Raw genomic sequence first — 26,151 nt, forward strand, 5'->3', positions numbered from 1 at the left:
CAGAATAAAAAAAACAAAACAATTATTTCTGAGTTAAGCTGGACACAAGCCAGCAGTGTGCTCTTGCAGCCAAGAAGGCCAGCAGTATTCTGGGCTGCATCAGAAGGGGACTGGCCAGCAGGGAGAGGAGGAGATTGTTCCCCTCTCTTCTGGTCTCATGAGGCCCCATCTGGAGTACTGTGTCCAGGCCTGGGACCTCCCGTACCGGAAGGATGTGGAGTTGTTGGAGCAGGTCCAGAGGAGAGCCATGAAGATGATCAGAGGGCTGGAGCACCTCTCCATTGCAGACAGGCTGAGGGAGCTGGGCTTGTTCAGTCTGGAGAAGAGCTGGCTCCATGGAGACCTCACTGTGGCGTTCCAGTACTTGAAGGGAACTTATAAACAGCAGAAGGACTGACTTTTTACACGTTCTGATAGTGATAGGATGAAAGGAAATTTCTTTAAACTAAAAGAAGGAAGATTTAGGTGAGATGTTAGGAGGACATTCTTCACTCAGAGGGCTGTGAGGCACTGGCACAGGCTGCCCAGAGAAGCTGTGGGTGCCCCATCCCTGGAGGCGCTCAAGGCCAGGTTGGATGGGACCCTGGGCAGCCTGAGCTGGTGGGGGGCTGCCCTGCCCTTTGCAGAGGGTTGGAACTGGGTGGGCTTTAAGGTCCCTTCCAACCTGAGCCCTTCTGTGATTCTATGATTCTATCTTGCTCTATGTTTGCAAATAAATAAATGCAAACACAGAAGATGGAGGGGATTAGAAGGTCTTTTATTTACCTGTACTGCTGTGGTCTCTGCTTTGGAAGGGGCAGGGAGGAGCCAGAGTAGGGGCAACTGTGGGATTTCTCTCTCGTAGTCAATATGAAACACCCATTTGCTCAGCAAAAAAAAAGCTGTAATCTCTCCACCACTGTATGATATCCATAGGCTGTGAAGCCAGGCCAGTTGAGTCTTCCTAAAGCTCCTTTCTACACTATATACACCCTCAGTGTCTTCTGCGAGCATTCAGCCCAGTGCGTGCCCAGCAGGCCTCAGTGCCTGCCCTGGGTCCCAGTGCTGTGTAGCCCCTTGGGCGCTGCTCACCTGAAGTGAGTCTGGTGCTCCACAGCAGGCCACAGGCCACAGAACAGAAACAAGTGTGGGGACAGGCGGGAGGCCATGCGGCAGGTCTGCCTGGAGGACGATGCCCAAGGCCTCCTTGGCTGGGTGCTTTGGGAGGCCTTGGGTGCTTGGCTGCTGAGAGTGGTTGTGCTCCCATGGATGGATCCTTCTGCCTGAGCCACCTCTACCACCGCAGGCAGCTCACAGCTGTGGGCCAGCCGGCGCGTTTTGAAGCATTCGTATTTGAGATACACAAGGAAATGTTTCTCTTTAAACAGAACAGTTTTATTAAGGCTCTTCCCCTTTTCACATTTAGCACAATACCAAGGCTATGAGCAGTGTTTATCTACCAGCTGCTCTCTAACCACAGGTTTACAGGATCAAACTGGCTGCTGTAAGCAGTCGGATGCGTTATCCTGGGCCTGGGGAGGTGCTGAGCACAGTGCTCTGTGCAAAGCTGCTCCAGGCAGCTCTGTGCTGCACAGCAGCTGCACCATTTCTGCACTCTGATCCCTAATCCTGCCTGAAGTATGTGCTGTTCAGGCTGGAATTTCTTTTTTTTTTTTTTCCCCACTATGTGGAAACAGTCTCTTTTTGAAAGTTCAGACATTTTCCTCTGAGTTAAATGTAACGTTTCTGAGCCAAAACCCACAGAAGCCACTACTGGGTGCTTTATAGTCCTAATCATGTACTGCAGTAGATCGTTAGAACTGAAATGTGAATGCCTGGAAATACAAACTAGGGAATGGATAGGAGAAAGTGCTATCAATGCTTCTACATTTATTGCATATACTGTTCTATGTAGTGCAAATAAAAACTAAAACTTTACACCCAAACTGTCAGCTTTTCTTTCATAAAAAAGATATATATTTTCAATTATAGTTGTTTTTTTTTTTCAGCTATCTTTGCAAAATATCTATTTTGAATAAAATTGAAACGCTTGAAATCTGGAAGTTTCGAACTTCAGCTGGTGTCTGAGTGCCTCCTGTTTCTGTTCACCCTGTGGGGTGCAAGCCTCACCTGGGCCATCCTTCGTGGTGCTCTGCCTTGAGAAGAGGTTGAAAACCATGGGCAGCCTTACAGGTGCAACAGAATTGAAAGACTAATCAACGTCAGGGTCCTTTCCTTTGTGAAGCCCTCAACAGAACAAACCATGAGAGCAGTTGATAAATCAGCAGTGCCATGGTGAGGACAGATCTCTTATCTCCATCCTAGTGAGAGAAGTGGAAACTGCAGACCAAAAATATGTCAAAAAAAAATACAGCAGGCAGGCCTGTATCATAAGATCTGCACAAGATGGATGGGATGAACTGGGGCTTTGGTTTTGATGTGTTTTATGAGTGTCACATCTGCAAACTGGCTTCTGTGCTTTAGTTTGCGTGTGCTGATAACCAGAGGGCACTAAGGAGGTAAACAGGGTCTGGCTGAGCCCCGAGCTGCACATCTGGGCAGCTGTGACCCAGCAGCATGGTGACCACCCTTGGGCAGAGGAAGGACTTGGGCACCGCTTCCCCAGCAGGGAGGAGAGGGGGTAGGGTGCTATGTGTAAGCTTGGGTCTTCATAGAATCATTAAGGTTGGGAAAGACCACTAAGATCGTCAAGTCCAACTGCCAACCCATCCCCACCATGCCCACTAACCATGTCCCTCAGTGCCACATCTACCCCTTTCTTGAGAACACTAAGTAAATCTGGGCAGAGAAGCAAAACTGAAAGGTACGTGCTTATTTCAGAGGATCTCTCTTCATCCCGCACAGAAATGCTGTGAAAGTGCTTTGTGTATTGGCAAAGGATTGGGGGATTTTGTTGGATTTAGGTCAGGGCTTTTCTTCCACTCAGTGTGGTAAACGTTGGTTAGGACTCCAAGCTCTGAACTACGTGCAAGCTCTGTAAATAGGAGCACCTGTCTCTCAGTTGGGACAGGTGAGAAGCCCAGAGCACCTGCAAAGCTGCCAGAGCTGCAGCAACCCATGCAGGGAACCAGAGAGAAAGGGTGTGCTGGCCACACCACCACCCACTGCAGGGAGAGGCCCTGCCATATGGTGCAGGGTGTGGGCTGAACAAAAGAAAAAAAAAATTAGACATGTCTGCACATGTTTAGCACAGGCTCTAATTTCAGTTGAGGTTTCTGGCTATTAAAATGAATCCATTAAAAAATTGTATTATTTACCCCCCAGAAACCCATACACAAATAACACCGTCAACTTGAAACTGTCTTCTTCCTGTGAAGTACATGTTTGGACAGCAGACGGTTGCCCAATCCGCACACTGCCTGTGCTTCAAAATGTCATGACAGAGCAATGTGGGTCACATCAAACACACTTCTGGCAATCCCACAAAAACGTAGCAGTGCTGAATGCCTGTCAGAAACCTTTGCTACGTTCAAAAGAATAAAAGCTCACAGCTTGCTACTGCAAACGTGCTGAATATTCGAAGTACACGCAAGCATGGATTGAGCTGATACGCTATCACCAGCCTCCGTGGTGATAACAGTGCCCACGTAGTTCTGGAAGGAAATACAAACATTGTGGTGAATTTTTAACTTCGAATATTTCTTTGTGTTTGTGAGAGACACCAACCTGATGACCCCCAAGACTCAAGTCATAGTCATCCTCAGGGCAAGGGGAGTACTGGGGAGCTTTCCTCACACTGCTCAGGACGCTCCTCAACCTCTGTGCAACCTAGAGCACCTGCCAGCCCACCCCACTGTGAGGATGGGCACTGTAACACTACTCTGAAACAAAACGCTATCAGTTCCACAGAGCCATCCATCACGACATCTGTCAGCGCACTGAAACTGAGGTGAACTTTGAAATTTCACCTGAATACTTCGGTGACCCATAGTTGGATCAATGAGCACACTGATTTTCAGCAAAGGATCAAGCTGAAATGAAACCTTGTTACCTATTAAAAGCTACAGCTTCTTCCCTCTCCCCACCCCAGTTGCCACGCAGCACGCTTAAGGGGAAGGTGTGACAGGCCCAGCAGAACAACACACAGGATCCTACATCACGATGCCTCCACCTCAGCTGCACCTAGAGCCAGGGAAATTTCTCAGCTTTTGAGATACAGGAATGATCTACAAGGTCTCAAAATAATTTTTGGATTAGTCATACTCAAATGCACAGCAGGCAGTCTTGCTTGTATGCACAAAGTATTTAAACATCAGAATAAAAGGCATCTGCTTCTAGAATGGAAATGCTGGAGGTTGTCCTCCTGGGGACACTGATGTTCCTGAGCCTCTCGCAGGTGTGGCTGTGGACCAGCCCAAAAGATGGAGGATGAGGGAGACAGTGAGGAGTACCCGCAGTGCAAGTGTTGGGAAAGGAACCAGGCAGGATCACCAGTCACATTTTCAAGTCACTGATTTCTGCTGTAGGACTGTTCATGCTGAAAGTTTCTAGCAAAAAGAAAAATAAGTAAATCTTCAGCCAAATGAAACCTATACTGGAAGTATGACACAAGTTCCGTACAGAGTGTGGATGATTCCAAAGAACCGCACTGTTCGCCAGTGACGTGTGTGACTTTTACAATCTCTGTAAGCAGAGCCATGTTTTCTTACAGCTTACCCATAGCGCTGGAGAGCATCAAACCTAAAGGCACATGGCACTTTAGAAACAGTATTCTTGGAAAATGATTACTCATTCACAATTATGTGTTGAGATTAGCTAACACATGCTACATAATCATGCAGTGCTAACATCCAGGATCTCCTGAGCCTACATGCTGAAGAACAGCACTACTCAATACTTTTGTTGACTCATTTTGTTGCCTAAACCAATCTAGTAACTCCTGTTGTCTCATGATTTGTAATTGCTATAAGTGTTAGCCAAGTACGCTCACTAAACCAGTAAGCCAGTTTCCTTCAAGTGCTGTTGCCTGGCACTATACTCTGATAAACATTAGCATCCAATCCAACTTAATCCGTCAAGGATCAATGTCATGCCAATGAGCCTGTTCTATCAGCATACTAATGATTTTTCTGCTCAATTTGGCTTTTTTGTTGTTGTTGTTCAGTGTAATTAGTACATTCTATACGGAAAATTACTTGCTGAATGCAAGACTTCCATTTTTATAAGCTACGTTAAAACTCACAGAACAATCCTACTAACACCATCACAACAAGGAGTACAGAAGTATTCCACTCATTTTTCTGCACTGTTTCAAATCTTGTTATCTGCACGTAGCAACAAATTACCACAATATTACAAATTCCCCCCATTCTTCACAAGAGATATTGAAAGAAAAATTATCCATGAAATCTTAACATTTTAATTTGCAGTCATTAATGCCAGGTTCCTCATTTTCGCTAGCCATGAACTCATCCAAATACTGCTTTCAGTTCTCCTAACCAAATCGTACTTTTATGCACAGCAATAGCAGGAGTTTTTCCTCTTCTTGATAGGGAGTGGGAAGGGGATGACTGAAGAATGTGCAGCTCTTCAAAGAACTCCCTTTGTTCACATTGGTTAGAAGATGGGGAAAGAGTGATTTTGCTTTAGAGTTTTAGAAAAGGATCTCGTTCAGAACAAAATACAAGCATATAATAAGTCATACTTGTATTTAATCTATACAAACATATTTAGATCATGAACACTCACCCAGGCAGCCATATATTCTCTGCCCACTGATCATCTTTACTTGAAAGCGCAAGAGTCAATCCTTCAAAAAAAATAGTTAGGTTCTGAGATTTCACTCAGGGCAGCACGAGACCTCCAACATATCCCCTATTTAAAACCAACACGCTGCAGTTCATGCAGAACTAGTAAAGCCAAGGATTTTGTAGAAGACAAAATGGCTTTTTTTGAAAAAATCATCGCAACTGAAGATAACCCTTTGAGGATGAATTGCATTCCATGCTGGCTATCCACCTGTCTTCCTTCAAAGAGCATTTTCACCCAAAAGGTTCACTTCTTTTTTTATTTATTATTTTTTACAGCAACAGGAAGGACAGAAGTTAATTTTAAAGAAATGACAGAACTTTTAGAAAGACTTCTTCATTCTTTTCTTTCCAATTCCTGAATGCCACCACGCCATAGCTTAGAGAAAACAAAGCAAAAATCAAGCCAAAAAGAAATGTAAAAAGGTCTTGTCATCTTGCTGGGAATCTGTCAACATCTGGTAAACTAACAAGCATTTTAAAAACCGAACCTCCTGCAACCAACATATACTAAAAAGAGACATGAAATTAAGGAGCTGAAACTCCTGAAAACTACTCACAGAAAGTTTGTTGAGTACACAGCATTTTTTTCCAGCTCAGGTTATTACAGTGGAGCTGGTCTTCCTGGGGTTTCTCAGTCCAATTCCAACTTAAATCAGCTGGTATGGAGTAAAACACCGACTACCAAAAGCTAAACTTTGCAAGGGGCTGGACAAAGATACTACATTTGCATTCATGGAATATTGAGACTCTCATCCCATAATCGCCATAGTTAAATGGCTGTCGCGGCTTTTCGGCTTGGCTCAGATCAGCAGGTTTCCAAACACTGTTGGAAGCTCAGTGGGGGCTAGGAACCACGCTCACAGACAGGCTGAATGCAGCTGCCCTCCCATGAAGAGCTTTGCCATAAGTCATTTTGGTCTCAGGACTGCAGTGCTACCACCTCTGGCACTGCAACTGCTGGCACAGATAATGACAAAAAAATCAAGGCTAAAGACATTCTGTGTATTGGACATATATATATAATGGACTTTCTGATGTAATTCTCTTTTTGGAGAAGACTGTAAGTAACAAGACAAGGCAGGTATACAAAACTTTTTATTGACAACGGAACAATAGAGAGGAAACATCACCACTTCCCATTCCTCAGGAATGTCTCCATTTGACAGTCAGTCTGCTAAAAGCATACTTTCATGGTAACAAGCAACAAGAAGGCATGGAACTGTCTGTAATCTTGAGAAAAATGTTTCAGTGCAGTGTAAAGGGACTGACAGTGTGCAAGTGTGCAGCAGGCCCTGTCGCAACACAAACATGGCAGGCAACCATCTATGCAGAGCCAGCAGGCACAAACACGAAGCAGTCAGAAGCCTCAGATGATCTCTATTACTTCCGAGGGCAGCATGTGAAGTGCTGCCATCTATACTCTGTCTCACGAGATAGTGATCTCTCCCGTCACTCCTTTTGCTTTGCTATCCTTAAAGATGTTTATACTTCCAACCGAAGGGCACTATGTCAGAGAATGCCTGGTCTTTTATATTTTACCACATCTTACCAGTTTATGCATGCACTTGAGTTTACTCTCAGAAGTTTACATCGGCATAAAGGAAAAAAAAAAAATAAGTGCTGCATAAAAGTGAACAGATTTGGTTCTTAATGCTTCCTTGCTAACAAAAACACTTGATTACAGGATACTCCTTGTAATGCTTTTATAAAGTATTTTTTCAGTCTAGCTAATACTTGAAAGAAATGGCGTGTCAAACTCCCTTAACGTAGTTTCAAATATTCTGAAATGGAATTTGAACTGAGATTTAAACTAAAGAACAAAATCTTTTAATTTTAGCTTTCACAGTACACAGAACTGCACAGTGAGCGCAAGATGAAAGCACTCTTTCTCCTGCATAAGGTTACTCTGCCTGCAGTACTGCACCGGGACCCCGTAGTAGCTTATACGTTTGTTAATATTAATTTATCACATTTTTCCTTTACTTAAGCGTATGTGTCTCTGGATGCGTACACTGGTTGTTAAAGTGCTTCAAAATAAAACAAAAACTCCAACAAAACAAAACATCCCTCAAAAAACCACAACAGATGTGAGAATTTTATCTGAAGGATTTTGTACAGCATTTACAATGTCAGCATAAAGCATCTGAAACATGAGCATTCCCTGCAGACTGATGCAGTGCAAGCAGTCTTATACATTAGATACTGCAATTCCTCTGGATTCAAGATGCACAATACTTACAAAAACAACCCTAGAAGCACAGACAAATGCTGGTGGCTCCTCCTCTTCTTTTTAGAAACATAATAAAAAAATCTGCATTACTCTTTCATAATTTAAATACATAAGTAATCTTCACTTTTATTACTTCATGACAATGACTTCAAATTTACATTATTTTAAGTACCGTCATAATAGCTCCATGTATAATACAGATATTTGCTGATATCCTGTCGGAAAATAATAAAAAAAAAACCAAAAACAAAACCCTTCCACTATATAAAAAAAAATAATGCTGGAAAGACAAGAACACAGAACAGGGACTTGGTACAGACTATGATTTCAGTTTTGTATCAACCACAGTTAACCCAAAATTAACAGATACACAGCGATATTCAAAAGCAGTGCAAATATCTTTGGAGATTAGAATAAAATTATACTACAAGAACATAAGACAGAAGAAATTAAAAGGCAAGTACTTCAAGTACAGGAACCAGTCTCTGTGAGGTCCATCTTAGTGTTAGTTGGGAGCTCCTTTTCCCACCTTACTTCTTCCTCTGGAACACATTAGCCAACATCGCACCTGATGTAGTCAGCTGGCCCATTTTGTTCAAAAACTTGGTCTTTGTATCCTCGCTCACAAGGCTCGCAGCGATTGACATTGAGCTAGGAAAGTCAACAGTTTAGTTACGTAAGATTACAAACAGAAAGAACACTGTGCTCTTATTTAATAAGCAACTGAATCGTCTTGGCATGTTAGTGGTTTCATGAGCACAAAAGGTCACTGCACCGAGAAGAACTGAAAAACTATCAACAGTAAGCCCAAATACATACCATTCAGTGAATTATCATGGCCCCAAGAACAGTCCTAGTGAAAAGCTGTAAAATATTTTTGTGCTGGCTATTTCATACATACATACATATATATATATACACACACTTAACTAACTCTGTGTTAGCTCTGTGCAGCTCTGTGTAGCAAGGGAAAATTATTTGGGAACAATAGTACATTCCAAGCACTAGCAACATTAAGAAAACAGAATAGCTCACTTCGAAAAGGAATTCCCACAACTGGTGTCAAACCTGTAGTTTTAAGCAAACTGTGTTGTCTCGTGCACTTGAATAAACCTAAAGAAAACCAGGTACCGTACAAATGACTTCTGAAACACAGTTTGGGGTGATATCAGATATTGTCCTCACATTGATAACATTTAAGAACTGAAATTCTGGTTCATGTTTTCCAACATTATGCTGCTATAAACTGAATATTTAGATGAGCTAAAGCACTGGAATACTTAGAAGTTAGTATGTCCAAAAAGTACTTTTGTTACTATAAAAACTGCATTTTTGAATGTAGTAACAAAATCGATAAAAAATCAAATCGTTTGAATCTCACGTCTTTAAAAATAACCAGAGGACCGAAAGAGGTATTGACATATTTTGTCTAAAACGAGTACTCCTACAGGAAAGTCCTTGCATTTACACAATTACAAAAATTAGAAATTAAAATGTCAAAATGTTTGTTTTTTTTTAACTGGTTTTGAGATGGATTACATGCTGCACAGAGTTCTGCCTCTTGTATGGGGAAGCTCTGGGCCAAAACATTTATGCTGGACATTTTATAAAAAATCGGTTGATATCAAGTTTTTATCCAAGCTTTAAGTATCTTGTTAATTGCAGAAGAAATTGTTTAACAAAATAATTGCTACAGAAAAGATCCAGCTTTTTAAAAAGACGAAGTTTAATCTTTTAACAAATCAATTTTTTGTCATCTTGTTTTATTTGACATAGCTTTTCTTACAGTGAGGCCAAAGACACGATAACGAGCAGTATCTTACTTTTGCTTCAAGGTTTTTAAAAACCAGTAAGTTATCTCCTAGTTGCACTTAAATCTTCATCAAATATATATTTAATGCTAAAGCTAGGAACTGAAATTGGCAAGGGCTAAGCGATAAAAAGGAGATTCACATATGTGAAAAGGTCATTTCTTCAGTGCTAAAATACTGTGTTAATTTTGTGCAGTAAAAGGCTGCAACCGTAGCCTCACTTTGAAGAAGGAAGAGGAAAGGCCAGGAAAGAATGAAGCATCAGGAAGACTAATCTTTTCCAAATCTTACAGTCTTCAGCAACTGCACTCTAAAAGAAAATAAACTGGAAGTTGTATCACGTTTGCATTTATCTGTAATGGCCTGATAGTACTAACCATGGTTTCAAAATATTTTCATAGGTGGGATCCTAAGTAGTAGAGACCTCTCACATTAACACAACTACATTAATATAAGCTAAAGCCAGACAGTCTAAGCTCTACATGAAACACAAGTTTACCATTCAAACTGTATCCATGTAGAGAACAACTCTCTGAACTAAACAGGTTAAAAACAATTTGAGAGAGATGACAGCACACATTAGACCCAGTAACAATCCCCCATGCCCCTAGGCTTTTTGTTACAAACAAAAATGAAGGAAAAAAATCCTGGTCAACTGAAGAGCACCACTTGAGAATTCAGAAGAGCTTAGTCAAGGCATGTTGTTTGATAACCTTTGGTTTTCCTGTTCAGTTAATACAGGTTAGATGATACAACTCTTCAGGTTAAGATTAATGAAGTTCTTTAAAGAGACCAGCTTGATATTGTATACATTTGGCCCAATCTGTGAGAGAAAAAATTGCTTCTCAGACAAACATTGTCAAAGAAATGTTTAGTATTTTCAAATGGAGTTTCCTAAAAGGTTGTCAAGAAAGTGCTTACAACTTGATGAATTACTTTACTTTGGAAAACATTTATCAGGCATGCCCAAGTTTTATCTTATATCTTTAGATACATAGCCTCCTTCTAGTATTTTTCTTTACCTAGTCAAAGTCTGGCGGCATTTTTATTTTACAAATAAAATAATTAAAATGAAGAAAGAGTATCAGCGAGTCTAACTATATAAAAACAATGAGTCCATAAAACCCAGGCAAGGGAAATATTTGCTAAGTAATAGATGCCTGTATACACAACCAATTCTAATGACTCAATTTGTTAGTCAAAGTCACTGCTTATGTGGAGGGATGTCCTAGCACAGCTTGGTTGGCCAGCACCTGCAGCAACTGTATCATATCTGCAAAGAGCCTGACTGCTGATTCTGTCTGATCACAATACCTTTTCAGTATCTACCTATGGAAGGTGCAGAGTATGGGAAAGACCGAAATAAATCTAATGCTTACTGGCAAAAAGTAGAATAGATCTAATGCTGGACACTGTTAGGTTTGTATCCTGCCAGGAATCATTATTGCTACGTTGTTTTTTGAGGACATTGCTGAAAGAGAGGTAAGCATTCACCATGCTTTAAAAATGAAAAGGAAATGAACAGTTGGTGAAGAATCTGAACGGAGTAGGAAAAGGGTGGGCTTTCAGATTAGGAGTGAGGCTACATAGGGGAGCGTACAGGTGTAGATGTCAAAGAGCTCCTTTGAACTGAAGACAAAAAGGATAAAGGCAAAAAAACAGTTTTTTCAAGTATGTGGTGAAGATCTGAGGAAAAAAACCACAACAGCATTGAGTAAGTATTGAATACTAAGTACTGAATGAGTATTTCATCATTGAATACCCTGTCAGTTGGAATATGCCCAGTTAGTATGGTCCCTACTTTCTTCATGAACAAGAAGATGACGACAGTGCATTCTTCTGGCCTTAAAAGTTTTGAATTTCTTTTCCCTTGGACATGACTTCCATGACTAGGTAAAAAATTGAGCAGATACACTATAGGTTTGTAGTTAGTTGTAGAATCTGAACATTTTTAGTCTTAAAGTTATTTCACCTCAAAAGTCTTAATTTCTGGTACACATCCAAAGGGTTGACCTGATGTTAAAGTTCGAAAGAATTCAGATCTTACTACATCTCATTCATTGTCAACCACACAAGTAAGCTGTCTAATTACCACTGATAAAGCCTGAGATAGTTTATTTGGTGCAAAAGAAACCTACTCTTTTTTCCACGCCACGTCTCTTCTGTTCCAATTCTCATATGCCTTTCCTACTTCAGTAGTTCTGAAACTACTACTAGTTACTAATTGACCGAGCTCTTTTAAGAATTATATTCTATCAGTTTGTTACAGCTATGCAAGAGTGACAAACAAGTTTCAGTAATTGCCTTGATTTGCACAGCAAGTTATCAGGACTGAAGACAGGCTCCCTTTTTCAGATATCAGCAGTTTCTTCTCAAACTCCTGTCCACATTGCTAAGGATTTTATTTACCGAGTTATACAGTAATCCATGAGAAGTTCCTGCTGGTATTCCATTCCATGTAGCACGTAGGCAAAAGGATGTATACAGCTCATCACACAAAACCTGCAGGTCCATTAGCTTCTTTTGTTGTCAGGAGAGAAGCACATGCATGATACCATCGGTACCACATGAGGCAAACTGATGTATATACATCATGGGTCTGATGCCTCACTGGAGAGCTGGATTTACTGTGGCTTTGTAGAGCACATGTTTTACTGAAGCACTTGATATGTGGCTTTTTTTTTTTTTTTTTTAAAAAGCTAACTTACTAATCAGCGTATTCAAACAGGTTAGTTGGTCTATACACTGGAGAAGCTGTTCTCACGTGCACTGGTCATGTGCAAGCAAAGACAGCAGCCTGGAGTAGGCTCTTAACACTACTAGAAGAATTCCTTCCACCTGCAGGCAATCCCCATGAAAAATGGTTGCAGTGTGCATGCTACATGCATTGCTCTAAGCTTAGGCTAAGCACCTCCTGCTTTCTCAGATTCAACACAGAAAATTCAAATGCTGTTTTCTACAGATCAAAACCTAAAAATAAAGTAACATGGGAAAACGAGAACTTCATTACTGGTACACAAATAGAAGCGTGTTGCCCCATGCTTTATACTGGAAGCAGAAACAACCACGGACTGAATAAAAGTTCCTAAGATGAGCTTTAGTGCGGGATTTCTGGTCACAAGCATTGGACACCATTATGGAAGACACTTTACAGAACATTATGCTGGAGGCACATTAAAAAAGAGAAGTGGAAGTCTTACCCCTGCGGTTCTTGGACGGTCTTATTTTCCACTTTCTGTTCACACTCTTTTATCATGGAGCTTAAAATAACCTAAAGCACATAAGGAAGACATAGATAGGATGTTTTTTCTTTTACATCAACACTTGGTACCAAATCTGCTCCCCAACTAATTCTGACACCAGCAGAACAGTTTTAGAAGATTCTCCTGTGTTTGTGAAATGCATTTAAGTTGCAGCTCTTTGATAATGCCTTGTGGCTAGAAACAACAAAACCATTCAAAGTACTTTAAGGAAGAAAAGGTTTTTGAACCAGCTACAAGAGTTCAAAACTCCTTCCCATCCCCCATTTATTTATTTTTAAATTGAGTATAACAGAAGTATGTTCAGTTTGACATCTCCATATCTTCCCTTTTTTAAAGCAATAGTTTTATTCATTGGCAACTGGTTTTTGCATACATCCATGCTCTCAGTGTTTTGAAGTACATTTTAAAATTCTTGTAATTACCAGCATTGTGCATAAAAACAATGAAAGGAAAGAAAAGGAAAAAATGATAGCATGTAGAGACAACATCTTAATGGAAAGGAAGTGCTAAAGCAAACTTGAAATATTTCACTGACGTCTTACAGAGTTTATATGAATCAAGATTTTTTTAAATTTTACTTTAGCAATTCCAGTATTAAAGTTTCTGCAGAATCTTTTAGACTAAACTTCCCTGCTTGAAGGACAGTCACTAGAACTAACTGAGTCTCAGAGGTCTCTGTCATGGTTCCTACAAACACCATGCCACAGCAAGGAGCTGATTAAGACCTGGATTTCCATTTCTGCAGTGAAGTTGTAGTGAGCTTTCTAACTCATTGGAGCTGGAGTAAATATTTTAAATGTTATGCTTTCCTTGGGATAAGCAAATAAAACACTTGGAATAAGGCCTGAAGATAATCACTCACAGTGAGGAAGAACATGATAAAAACCACTCCCGATCTGCTCTTATTTATTTTTTAAGCCAATTTAAACTTTCAGTTCCTTCTCTGGCTTCAAGACTCAAACTGAATCACATAGGCTCTTTTGTTCTAATTTAGAACTGACTATGCCTCCAAATCTTAGAAGTTTCATTAATTACTATACAAAATGAAGTAGTAATATTTTTAACTTATCTCATTAGTCAATATGACAGAACAAAGAAAATTAAACTAAATCCAAGTTTTGTTACTGCAGCTTTCAGGTATATTCTTAGACTTCACAGTATACAACAATGACTCCCAGTTCTCTCTGAATACAGAGTATTGAGTTGCATTTGATGGATGCTCAGACAGCTACTGTCGCGTCTGAATGCCCTCTAAAATCATATTCTTTCCTTCTAAGTTCTGAAACTCCTTCAAATTAGTTCACCTTCAGTTCCACATACCATAAATAGTGTAAAAATAATATAACAATATAGAGGAAAGAAAAGAATGAGACTATAGATCAGTAGACTAAAAATGCAACTGGAAGAAGGGATTTTGTTACCAAGTATAAGAATTCAGGACTCTTGGAGAATACAGTATAGTTTGAATTAAGTCACTTTGCAAACAAAGAAATAATCCCTGAAGAACACTATTAACCTTCAAAATAAAAGACATCCATATAGAAAGACTTTTCTTCATACACTTTGATTGAATTTCTCCCTACGTCACTTGAAGCATTCAGACAGTCAAGCTTTCCCCAGCATGCAACCAAATTACTTATTTTCAGTTTTATTTCTATCTATCAATCCCTATTATTATTCATCCTCTTTAAGTACTTACAAAAAAAAGACAGGCATATGGTCAAAATGTTCAAGTTTCTCAAGTTAGCTTCTCTAGCTACCTCTTCTCTTTACGACTTCTGGGAACGTCATTTGGTAGGGAAAATCTTCATAGCTGCCATGTTGTCCTGCCTACTTATTGAAGGCCATCTGGCCCAATCCCTCTGCTCAAGCAGGGCCATCCAGACGATGTCCAGATGGCTTCTGAATACCTCCAAGGAGACTCCATAACCTATTTGGGACCTGCGCTTGGTCACCTTTGCAGTGAGAAAAGTGTTTCCTTATGTTCAGAGGCACCTCCTGCATTCCAGTTTGTGTTCATGGCCTCCTGTCTTGTCCTCTTTTCAGGCTCCCGTCAGCTATTTATACACACTGATGAGATGGCCATAGCCTTTTCTTTTCCAGGCTGAACAGTTCCAACGCTCTCAGCCTCTCCTCATAGAGGAAACGCTCCAGGCCATCATTGCTGTGGTCCTTTTCTAGACTCTCCAGTATACCCCTCTCTGGTACTAGGGAGCCCAGGACTTCTCAGTAGTCTAAATATGCAGTTCATGTCACTTTTCCTCATCCTTTTCCTTTACTAATTGTCATTTCTATATCCTTGGACATATTGTGACTACAGATTTTAGTATATTCTTGTTTTAATGAAAAAACAAGATCATAAAAACATTTTATTTTTCTTCAGTCTGTAAACATCTGTGATTCTACTTGCATTTTTGACCTTTCAATATTTCTCTGCAGAGTTACTCAGCCTAAAAATATATTTTAAAACATTTTACATCATGTGATTTATTCCTTGTCCCAAACCCCTTAATGCTATATGTTGTGCTACTTTTTATGAGTAGCTCTTCTTAACTTCTAGTTTTAAATGCCATGACATTTCAGCTCTTACTGCCACTTCCATCTCATACTCAGTAAACATTGCTGCTCACCTCATGCTCTGGTGAGAGATGTTCCATGTCAGTTCGTAAACACTTAAGTCCTGGTAAAAAATGATTGACCATTAAATCCTCTGAAATAACTAAAAAAAAGTTGTTAAGGTATCATATATATGGCCTTTTGAAATTATGTATATTTTTTCTCTCTTCTGATACTATACAATTTTGTTGTACTGGACACAGAGACAAGCTACAGCAGCAATACCCAAGAAATCAATATTTGATACTTCACAACAAACAAAAAAACAAATGTCTGAAACACATTTAACTTCATATATTTCACATATGAAACATGAATATATTTTTTCATATACATACATACACACACACATTGAGGTAGAGTTTAAATTACTGTCTAAGATCAAGGGATTTTTGTACTTACAACTTCCACCTCCTGTGAAAATCTCACCTTTATACTGAGCAGATCTTATTTTGATCACACACGCAAAGCCAAACTTAGTGATTTCTCGAATATTCAACTTTTCCCACCACAACAGAATCAACTAAACGTTGCCTTAAAAAAGGATACAACAACAGGAAAGAGCACTGTAGGCTTCAAACAGGTGGGTAGCAATATCCAGTCTCTTAGAATCCACAGACTGCTGGTTGTTGACCAAGGCTAATTTGTGCAAGTGTGGAATAACAACTGTAAAAGTAAATACCAGAGTAAGTATTTGATATTGCTTTCTGTAGACTTGATTAGCATTAAGAAGTTGTTAAGTGATGCAGGCATCTGAAGCGTCACACATCAATGTGGGATGAAAGTTGCAAATAATGGCTTTTGATAGGACCACTCATGCAAATTTAATTGACCAATACAAACTTGAAACAGAACTGCAGTAAGAATATCTGAAATAAAAAAGGTACCTCAGAGTAGAAACTGTTTACAGAAAACATTTTGTGAAATTATTATTCCCCTGCTGCTAAAGTTGTCTAAAGTATGTTTCTACTAATGGGTTTAGCCTGCTAAACTGGCTTCTATAACTGTGGGTATGATAGGTCCTCATGTTTTGTTTACAAGCATCTCAGACAATCTAATAATGAACTTTGTTCTTCATTGTGCCTTACAATACAGGGCCATGAAAAAAAAAAAACCCACAACCCTATCTTGTTAATCTGAGATACATTCACATTCAAGGTGTGTGGAATACTTCATATTTATCATGCCAGAGAGGTTGCGGTGAAGAGGGAGGAGGGGAGAGGAAGGCATTTTAAATGTCAAATAATTAAAAAAAGAAAAGCAAGTTCAGATGTATTTTGCAGCAAAGTGACCAGTGCCTTTCAGCTCTGAAAAGATTAGCTGCTGCATGCTGGTGTTCAGTATGTACATCAATGTTAGGTCAAGTGAAAATTTTATTGGGAAGGTCAAAAAAAATACAGAGACATAGGGGTACATCAAGCTCTGAATACAAAAGAGTTTTCATTGAATTTTTGGTAACAACAAAAATCAGTATAACCAGCAAACTATTAGCATTGGGTCAGAAAGAAGAAAATATCCTCCCACCAATGCAACTTACATTCATCTCTAAATCTGGGCTCAGCATTAGGTCCAACTCTTCCAAACGTTTTTATGATTTCTGTATGTAGAGAATGTTGGTCTTGGTATTGAGGGTCCTCCAGGAAAGATGCCAGCTGCATTTTTACCCTTTCCAGAAGCTTAAGTATTAACAGAGAAATAAGTACAACAAAGAGGGAAGAAGTTAGAAATCATTAAGCTCAGAGTATAGCTATGAAGCTTAAATATGTCAGATGATAAGCCTTGGATCTTCTGCTAACTTAGGATCTTTTCTGACAGGATGTTCCAATCTCTTTGGTTGCTGTTCCATATTTTAAAGACTTAACAGTGTTTTATTCTAATTTATTCCTAACTACTATGTATTGCTCCCATATAGCCAGTCTCTTCCTTAAGTTTGCTTGGTTTTGAAAACCGCATTTTTTACCTACTGTAACTTCCCTCATTACTGCTATCTTTGGAGTTTTCCTGTTTAAATAGAACTGAATTCACATTAGTTTATTTATAACACGTCTCAAAAGCATCCTTAATTTTTTTTTTCTGCAGAAGGCAGATAGATAAGCATCATAAAATCAAGGGAATAAGATTTCTAAAGGCTAGAAAAACCGAAACAAAATACAAATATGTCTAAGATGAGAAATGTTTAATTTGCATTCAAAGTTGTTAAAGTAACATTTTTGAATACATTTTGGAAGGAGCCGTCACTTCTGTACTCTAAAGTTTATTATAAATAGTGCAATGAATACAGTAATTTTGTGAATTTTGTGTGGTAACAAAACCATATATTCTTTCCAAACTGATTATAGGCATGCAATCCAAACTACAAAATGGTAACTTATCCACCTTCCAAGTACTTGTGAGTCATCACTGACTTATTACTCACATTTCCTCAAGCGCATTCTTTTAGAATATATCGAGATTACAGGAAGAATGCAAGCTCTGCAGAATGTTGTGAGGACTTTACAAAGAAATCTGATTGCGCAACTATTACGTAAAACAAAGCACAGACTACTTAGAGCAGAACCTCAAGTGTCTTTTTCAAAATTCTGATCTAATAGCAAAGTTCCATCATTGAAAAAACAAGAAGATATTGCATATCTACATTATCCTCAAGGATCATTTCAGTTACTTCTCTACAGTTTCTTTTAGTATCATCTTGGATATCGTGAGCTATGTGAGATGGCTGCAGAGGACTAGCAGATATGACATGAACTTCAAGTGATCTGTCCCTTCTAAAGTAATTGGAAGCCAAGCATAATATCCTATGCAATCTGAAAATGGTATCATACATTTATGTGGAGGCAAATGATTATCACCATGACTTTTTGATTAGCATATTAAAGTTAAGCTACCTGTTTAATTTAATGGATTTGGATTTTGTAACTGACTGTCTAAGGAAATATTTTAAAAATATTTTATTCATGGTTTTCCCATCCTCTAGCACAGGCCTCTATCTTTTATATATCTTTTTCTTTTCTTTTTTCTTTTTGGTTTGATATTTATAAGTAAACGTCTTTCTTAGTTGAAAGAGGGCTTGTGTGATTTTTAAACACAATCAAAACAAGTGAAAAACAAAAGAAAAAACCCAACAACACAAACCAACCAAACAAAAATGACCACTGCAAAACCAGGAAGCATTTTAGACAAGAATACTACTACAACAACAAAATAATTTACATGTTTTCTCTTTTTTTTTTCCCCAGAGTTAATTACGAAATTAATTAATGTATAAAAAAATCTCCCACTTCTTATTCTGCAAAACCAAGGATGATAATAGGACTGTTACCTCTCTTTGTGTAACAGTTTCCATGATGGTCCCAAAAGCAGGAATTGTTGCAATCCTCACTGAACTACAACAGAAAAACATTGTCTTTAATTGAGCATTAAAGAATAAAAATGGTTAAAAATAGAGCAAAACTCACAGATTAGTACTTTAAGTTACATTAGTTTCTAACAATAACAAAACAAAAAAAGCAGACCAGGAAAAAGACAGACAGGATTAACTCAAGGTCTCAATCTGAAACTCACAATTCAGGATCACTGGACAAGGTAACAAGGGCCGGTGCAACCCGCTTGTCAACTAATGCTTCACTCATGCCTCGAAGAGTCAGCTGTAAACCAGTCAACATGCAATAAAAAATGGTTTGGTAAACTGGAAGGAGAACTGGATTAGCTGTGGCTGAGGATAGGCAGGCAGACTCTTGGGATTTATCTCGTTTAGTCACCACATGATACATTAAAATGATTAAGACACGTCATGCTCTAACGTTTATTGGTAATAACCTGTTAGTGAGATTAGCAAAGCATCCCTCCTTAGCTTGAAAGAAATATCACATCAGAATATTATAGCTCAAACATATCCAGGAATTGAAATATTAAGGTCGTCTATCAGAAATTAAGTACTCCCAAGACTATTTCACATTTTGATACTATCGTATTTAATTTTAATTTTTAGTAGTATAAGTAATATGCAGCTTCCTGCTAGAAATGATTTAAGCAAATTTCAAAACTGAAAGCATGACTTAATTTTTAATTTTAAATAAAATTTATTCAGCAGTTTTATCCTCTTTAGTTCTAGGTATTGCAATAAACCTTTGCTATTATAGACAAGTGACTTTAAAGTTACTTTTGTTTAAAAAGAGTTTGACTTTTTTTTCAGCTAGGATAACAAACAGAACTGATGGTTATTTCTTCCTAAGTATAAGAGGGATGCTAGGTCTATAAGACAGTCAGAAAACTTACATTTCAGGGTCACTGGAGAGAGTAATGAGAGCAGGAACAACTCTCTGAGCTACCAGAGTTTCATGTACCCCCTTCACCAACAGCTGAATGGTCGGAGCAGGGGGGTATCACAGGTGATGCACGGAAAGAGCGAGCACAGTATCATGGGAAGAAGAACGGCACAACCAAGAGAGAGAAAGAAAAAACACAAAAAGCAAACCAAAATTAGAAGCTAAGCAAATACTGCTATGCTAGTGCTTCATATATGCAAAGGCATGAAGAAAGCTGAAGTGGTCTGGTAATCAGCACAAACCTGACAAATTTAATGACACAATGTAGCTTTCTCTGTTTTCAGCTATTTTATAACTCAAACTCTAGAAAGTTAGGAAGTAATTTATGTGGTATAATTCAAGCTTGTTAAAATACTAAAATGATGCCAATTAGAGTTTGACAGTCTAGTCTAAATTGTGCTCTACCTCCATGGAATGGCGCATAATATTGTATGTGAAGACTGTCACACAGAAAGTAAGATTTCTTTAGTCAGGTGAAATATGTGTGGTTTTCCAGCACTGAGTGACATCTTTCAGACTTTTCACAAGGTGACAAACAGCACCTCCCCAGAGGCCACTAAGCTTTCCTCAAAGTCATTATGAACCATTTTAGATTTAACGGCCATCCAAGCAGTCTACATATGTAACAACTCAAGTTACAATTGCTGGTCTATGCAGGTAGAAAATGGGATAATACTTGACTTATCCATCATATTAAAAACTGAGATCACATTGAAATTTATGTCATTACCCATAAATATGTGGAAATTGTTTACATTTAGAACTGAACTGCTCACATGTTTACGTATGTGTAACTACACGTGAAACAGATACCCTTCACATGTTTTCTGCATACAATATAAACTTAATTTTTAACAAGTGGCAAATTCTAAACTTTCTACTTCAGCAAAACAGTTGTAGGTGGTTGGTTTTTTCTTCTTTTTTAAAATCTGCATTAGTAAGAAAAGGAAAGCCTTGGTACTTTTATCTTCTATCTCATGTAAGAAAGTCTGCATATACTTGCTGTTTCAAGGGACATGCATAAATGGTTTGTTAGTGACTTCTGAGAGAAATTTGAAATATCTTCTCATTATTTAGCTATATTCTAATAACTCATATTCCATCATGAACACCGAATAGATTCTTTGCTTATTCTCCAGAAGCGTCATGAGAACATGCAAGATCCAGATATGGCATAGGGAAAGCAGCATTTGGTACTGTATCATGCAGTCTAAAACCAGGCAGTATTTATATCCTCTAACTAGAGTTTTACATTATGCTATTTGTTTGAGCATTCCAGTTTTACTGATTGAATTTAAAACATAAACATTATGAAAGACTGTAAAGAACCCAACTTCCAGAAGACTTTCTATACAAAGCAGTGATTTCTACAAAGCAATATTTGAGTGTGCATGTGTGTGCATACGTACACAAGTGCTGTGAACATATTGTGGTCTTACTGGCAATAACTGGACAAGGAAGCACGGGGAGAGAATTGTTAAGCTGTGTAAGCATTACTGCTGCAAAATACCCAGAAGTAGAAAGCTGCAACTTCCTACATTCATAACTCACAAAGTACTAGCAATGTCAGTTACTCTACTACATTTTAATATTAATACATTCCATGATTATTTACAATGACAGCAACTTGAGAAGTGTTGATGTATTCACCTTAAGGGATACTCTTCAAATTGATGCTAAGATCATAGCACACTGTTCAGCTATGACAACCTTACTCTTGTACAGCTTTCCCACTAACTAAACTAGACAATGCTTACTGTTTTTAATTAGGGCCAAATAGGGACATGAGTTTTCTTTACCAATCTTTCTTTTGAGAAAAGTCCGAAGGCTTGAATAAAAATTCTCGGGAATTGTGTAATTAGCAAATATTTTAGAATGATCTCAGCTCCACGACTATGTGGGCTGCTGCACTTCTAATCATGGTAAATTATCATCATTCTGTCTTAAAGAAAATAAAACAGGTATCATAATATAAGAGTCATTCTGAAGAAACGAGTTCCTAAGCTTGAACAGACCAACAATGTTTGTAACGCAGCTACATGCTTCATTGTTCAAACCAGCAGCAGTCAAATCTGTTTGCATCAACATTCAAACGTGAAACTACTGACAGAAAACATTAATGCACAGGCACAAAGGAAACAGCTGGATGGGCAAAGCAACGCTGCAACATTTAAGGCTACAGTGAGACAGACAACACGAAGTTTTGTCCTCTTTTGATTCTTACCAAGGAATGCATGTTCATTACATTATATATACCACACCTTAAAAACCATAGCACAGAGCTTCCTGTCCCCAAGGGCAAGCAGAAATACATTGGCTATAAATCACTTGTGTTCTTCTAGTCCAGAATAGGCTGTGAGGATTTGGTAACATGACTTGGCAGGCCTAAATCACAGCAGACTCTGAGCTGCTGCAGATCACTGTACTGGTCTAAAACTTTGCAGTACACATATAGCTGTTCAGCTCATGACACACTCTTCTACCTTATTATCTAATCATTGTCGTCTATCTTACAAGAGAACTGCTGTGCTTTGCCAGTGGGCGATCTCTGAGACGTCAAAAAATTCTTGCATGAAGGAATCCCCCAAAATAAAATGAACCATTACCATCTCTTTCTATACTTGTCTTCCAAAATTCACATACTGTCATGTATAAATGTGTAGACTACGAAGCAGCTACGAAGTGGCAACATAACAAAAGTCAATTTTCAAGTGAGAAAAGTATCTTCAGTGAAGTTGCCTACGCACCAGTAAAAACTGAAATATATTAGGGAGCAAGCAAGTAGCATGCAGAACTACCCAAAAATAATCAATTTGCAGTTGGAGTAGAAAAGAAACTGCATCCAAGAAAACAGCCTGTATTAGCAGAAGTTTGGTGGTTTTTTTTTTTTGTTTTTTTGTTTTTTTTTTTACATGCTGTGTTAATGATTATACAAAAAAGGAAACAGCATTTGTACCAATATGAAATATTAGCCATGTGCTTGTTAGATTTTGAACAAACTAAGAAATGTTTTATGGGTGACCAAAATTACCATCTCCTTTTTACAAGAGAAAAAAAAAGACAAAGTTGAACACTTTCAAGGGAAGTCACAGAGTGTGTCTTAAAATCATCGCTTAGTGCTTATCTGCAATGCCTTGTAGAGTTGCAGTAGAGAAAACTAATGGTAACGTTAAGTACATTTTTCCTCAAGGCACACACTTGAGATTTGTTTTCAGAAATGGATACAACATGGCAGATTTACCTAGAGGTCATCAGCAAAGCTAATCAGTGAGTCAAGCTTAACAGAACTGTGAAGAAAATAAAAGAAAATGGAATTTGATTATGAAAAGTTACTCTCAAAAACATGAAATAAAAAAAGATACTCTTTGTTCAGCAAGTGGAATATGCCCTTATCTTTTGGTGTGCCTTTTCTTACTAACACTTGATGAACAGGGGCACGGTGTGGAAATAAACTTACTAGTTAAACTTAACAACCTCTCTTATTTAAGTTTGTTCAAAATAAAAAGAGGAAGTTGTTGCATTGTGGTCAATTAAGAAATCCTATGTTTTACCAATTCTTTATTTTTTGTAAAAATTTACATTTTTATCACTCCATTTGGTGTCAGTGGAAACTTGTTGGATTTACAGGTGCACTATTTGTATACTGGAAAAGGTACTGAAAATCAATAACTTGTAAAAAACAAAAACAAACGTTAAGACTCACAGAGAGACACTTGCTTATATTTACCTACAGCAAAATGTAAACACATTTGAAGATATATTTTCTTCTGGTTTGAACATAACTTTGCCAAGAAATTCATTTTCATCGGAAAATGTTTTTCAGCATGCAATAATCAATGCAACAATCAAGTCAGTAGTAGATCAAAGAACACATACACAATCACTATAGAAACATCCTGCAAGTGGCTAATGACAAATTACATAATGAGATGTGCTAGTGAACACAGAACAGACAGAGAAACAACTGCACAACTTCTGCTCCATCACACAGTATGCAACTTATTTAAGCCATGCATAATTTTTGAGAATGTATCAATTTCATCTGAATCAGTTTTTAAAAATATACTGCTGTTTCAGAAAAGTACTCGAAAAAAGTTTGGATATCACTTACCTCAAACATTCTAGCTGCTGTGCATCGAACAAGAGCTGAAGTATGGACAACTCCATACCATAAGACAGTTAACAGCAACTCATGATAAGCTGGGTTTGCACTAAAAGAAAACAGTTGGGCAATCAAGAAAGAAAAAAAAAAAGAAAAAAGAAAATAAATTCTCCCAAACCTTTGTGGATCTTTTGCCTACAAAAAGCTGTCTCAACAAATCTAAAACTCCAATTTTTATCCTTTATGAAAGATATATAATGTGTATTCCATTTCCAAAGGCCATGGAAAATGCTGCTGTCTAGAAAACAGGTTGCATTTTGAAGTTGATTTTAAAAGTTCTTCAGAATATAAATTTCAAAATATTACAATACTGAACTGAATGAAAATACATATAAGAATGTACAGTAAGAATATGAGAAATACTAAATCAATTTCTATTTTTATCCTTAGTGAGGGTTTTTTTTTTTGTATTTATTTTTTCTTCCATGTGTGAATTTTTCTTGGTTTTCCTTTTTTTACACTTGAAAGGTTGTTTCTTTTTAAACACTGCATTTTTCATTTGGGAGATTATTAGTTTAAATTTTGTGAAACACCAAGGAAAAACATAAGCCTACTCATTATTCCCCTCAGGCAGCACAGCTAATAAGATTACAGCCAGATTAAGACGTTTTAATAAAAGCTTCTAATGCATTCAGATTTAGTCAACGCCAAGTTTCCTTACCCCAGTTCCACAAAGGAAGCTTTCAGGCTATCAAGAGGAGCATGAGATAGGGAAAGCATGGTCATGACATCTTCCAAGAATCCAACTAACAGTTTGCGGTCTTCTTCCTAAAAGAAATACAACATTAAACATAGTAGAATTGTTACGGTTTGACAACGTACAGCTATGAAAAAGACAAACTGCAAGAGAGAGCAGATTAGATTTAGCACTCAATTTTCATAGAATTTCCAAAATATGCTTTTAGAACAAGAACATTTAAAAGGAAACACAAGACTATTTGTGTATTTCATCAGCTAAGCACAAACTTATATGCTCAAAATTCCCCAAATGTGTTTACTAAATAAACTTAAAACCCATTTTCACGGCTCCCGACAGTTAACGATTGCTTACAGTCCACTGTGAGGAATGCAAGTCCATCTGTGAGATGATGAAGGGTTTAGTTTCCTTTGTAAGTCATGTGTATGCCAGTTTATAACTGCTAGTTACTGGACGATTAGGTAGTGTTATTTACAGGGTGTTTATTTTAGTCCTAAATAGCACTAAAATTTTAAGACTCCAACCGCGCCCAAAATAGCAATTTATCTGCTTGTTTATTTCAGAGATTGTTGCAAAGTTATGGCTTGCTTGCAAGGGCCACAGCTAAATGGCCGAGAGCCCATTTATTGAACATAATTAATATTTTGGATAGAGGCACAGGGCAGCTGTCAAGATCTGAGAATTAGCAGTGCTGACAATGCCTGATGTCATTTTAAGATTTACTGAATTCACTATCTTTTAACACGGATGGCTATCACCTAAATGTAGTAGTAAATGTAGTTCTTAGGAAATTTAGTTTTTAAATAGGTTTAGGGCTGCCAACTTACCTACTTATCTTCAACGCATGAGAGCACAAGCAGTTTACAAAGAGAACATTAAGGTGGTGGATTTTTTTTTTGTTTTGTTTTGATAGAATAATATGTAAAATCTAACACAGAAACAGAAAAACAAACCTACCTGAATATAACACGTAAGGACTCCTGTTGCATAGATGGGAACTGTAGCTTTTGTTAGCACTCCGTTACCTGCTGTGGAATCTAATAAAACACATTAAAGAATTTATTTTTCATATGTACATATATAAAGTAAAATATGTATGCATATACATTTATGTAAAGAATATATATACATAGGCATACGTACACACTCTAAAATAATGCTCAACTAATACTTGGATTTAAGAGTTTATTCGTAATTTACGCACATACACAATGTACAACTTAAGAGTGTACCATTCATTAAGATTAAATTTTCAGCATTTCAGAAAAATGACAAATTTGAGAACTGTGATCTGAAA

At 38.0% G+C, this 26,151-nt stretch overlaps 1 protein-coding gene across 5 annotated transcripts in view; it reads right to left on the reverse strand.

Moving 5' to 3' along the window:
- The window catches only part of KIAA1468 (KIAA1468 ortholog), a 73,679-nt gene continuing 54,355 nt past the window's right edge, over nucleotides 6,828–26,151 (reverse strand). For 2 of the 5 annotated variants that reach the window (XM_021389081.1, XM_021389083.1), the window contains 10 exons: nucleotides 25,812–25,891; nucleotides 24,819–24,925; nucleotides 24,107–24,206; nucleotides 19,946–20,028; nucleotides 18,990–19,053; nucleotides 17,208–17,346; nucleotides 16,220–16,336; nucleotides 15,685–15,773; nucleotides 12,992–13,062; nucleotides 6,828–8,631 (listed from right to left, as the gene is read on the reverse strand). In XM_021389081.1, coding sequence (XP_021244756.1) covers nucleotides 8,511–8,631; nucleotides 12,992–13,062; nucleotides 15,685–15,773; nucleotides 16,220–16,336; nucleotides 17,208–17,346; nucleotides 18,990–19,053; nucleotides 19,946–20,028; nucleotides 24,107–24,206; nucleotides 24,819–24,925; nucleotides 25,812–25,891 — 971 coding nt within the window. In that variant the 3' untranslated portion in view covers nucleotides 6,828–8,510. Of the gene's footprint in view, nucleotides 8,632–12,991; nucleotides 13,063–15,684; nucleotides 15,774–16,219; nucleotides 16,337–17,207; nucleotides 17,347–18,989; nucleotides 19,054–19,231; nucleotides 19,315–19,945; nucleotides 20,029–24,106; nucleotides 24,207–24,818; nucleotides 24,926–25,811; nucleotides 25,892–26,151 lie in introns of those variants that run through there. The other 3 variants (XM_021389080.1, XM_021389082.1, XR_002436094.1) reach the window with 3 other exon arrangements.

Source organism: Numida meleagris, chromosome 2, assembly GCF_002078875.1.
Source record: "Numida meleagris isolate 19003 breed g44 Domestic line chromosome 2, NumMel1.0, whole genome shotgun sequence".
Lineage (NCBI taxonomy): Eukaryota > Metazoa > Chordata > Aves > Galliformes > Numididae > Numida > Numida meleagris.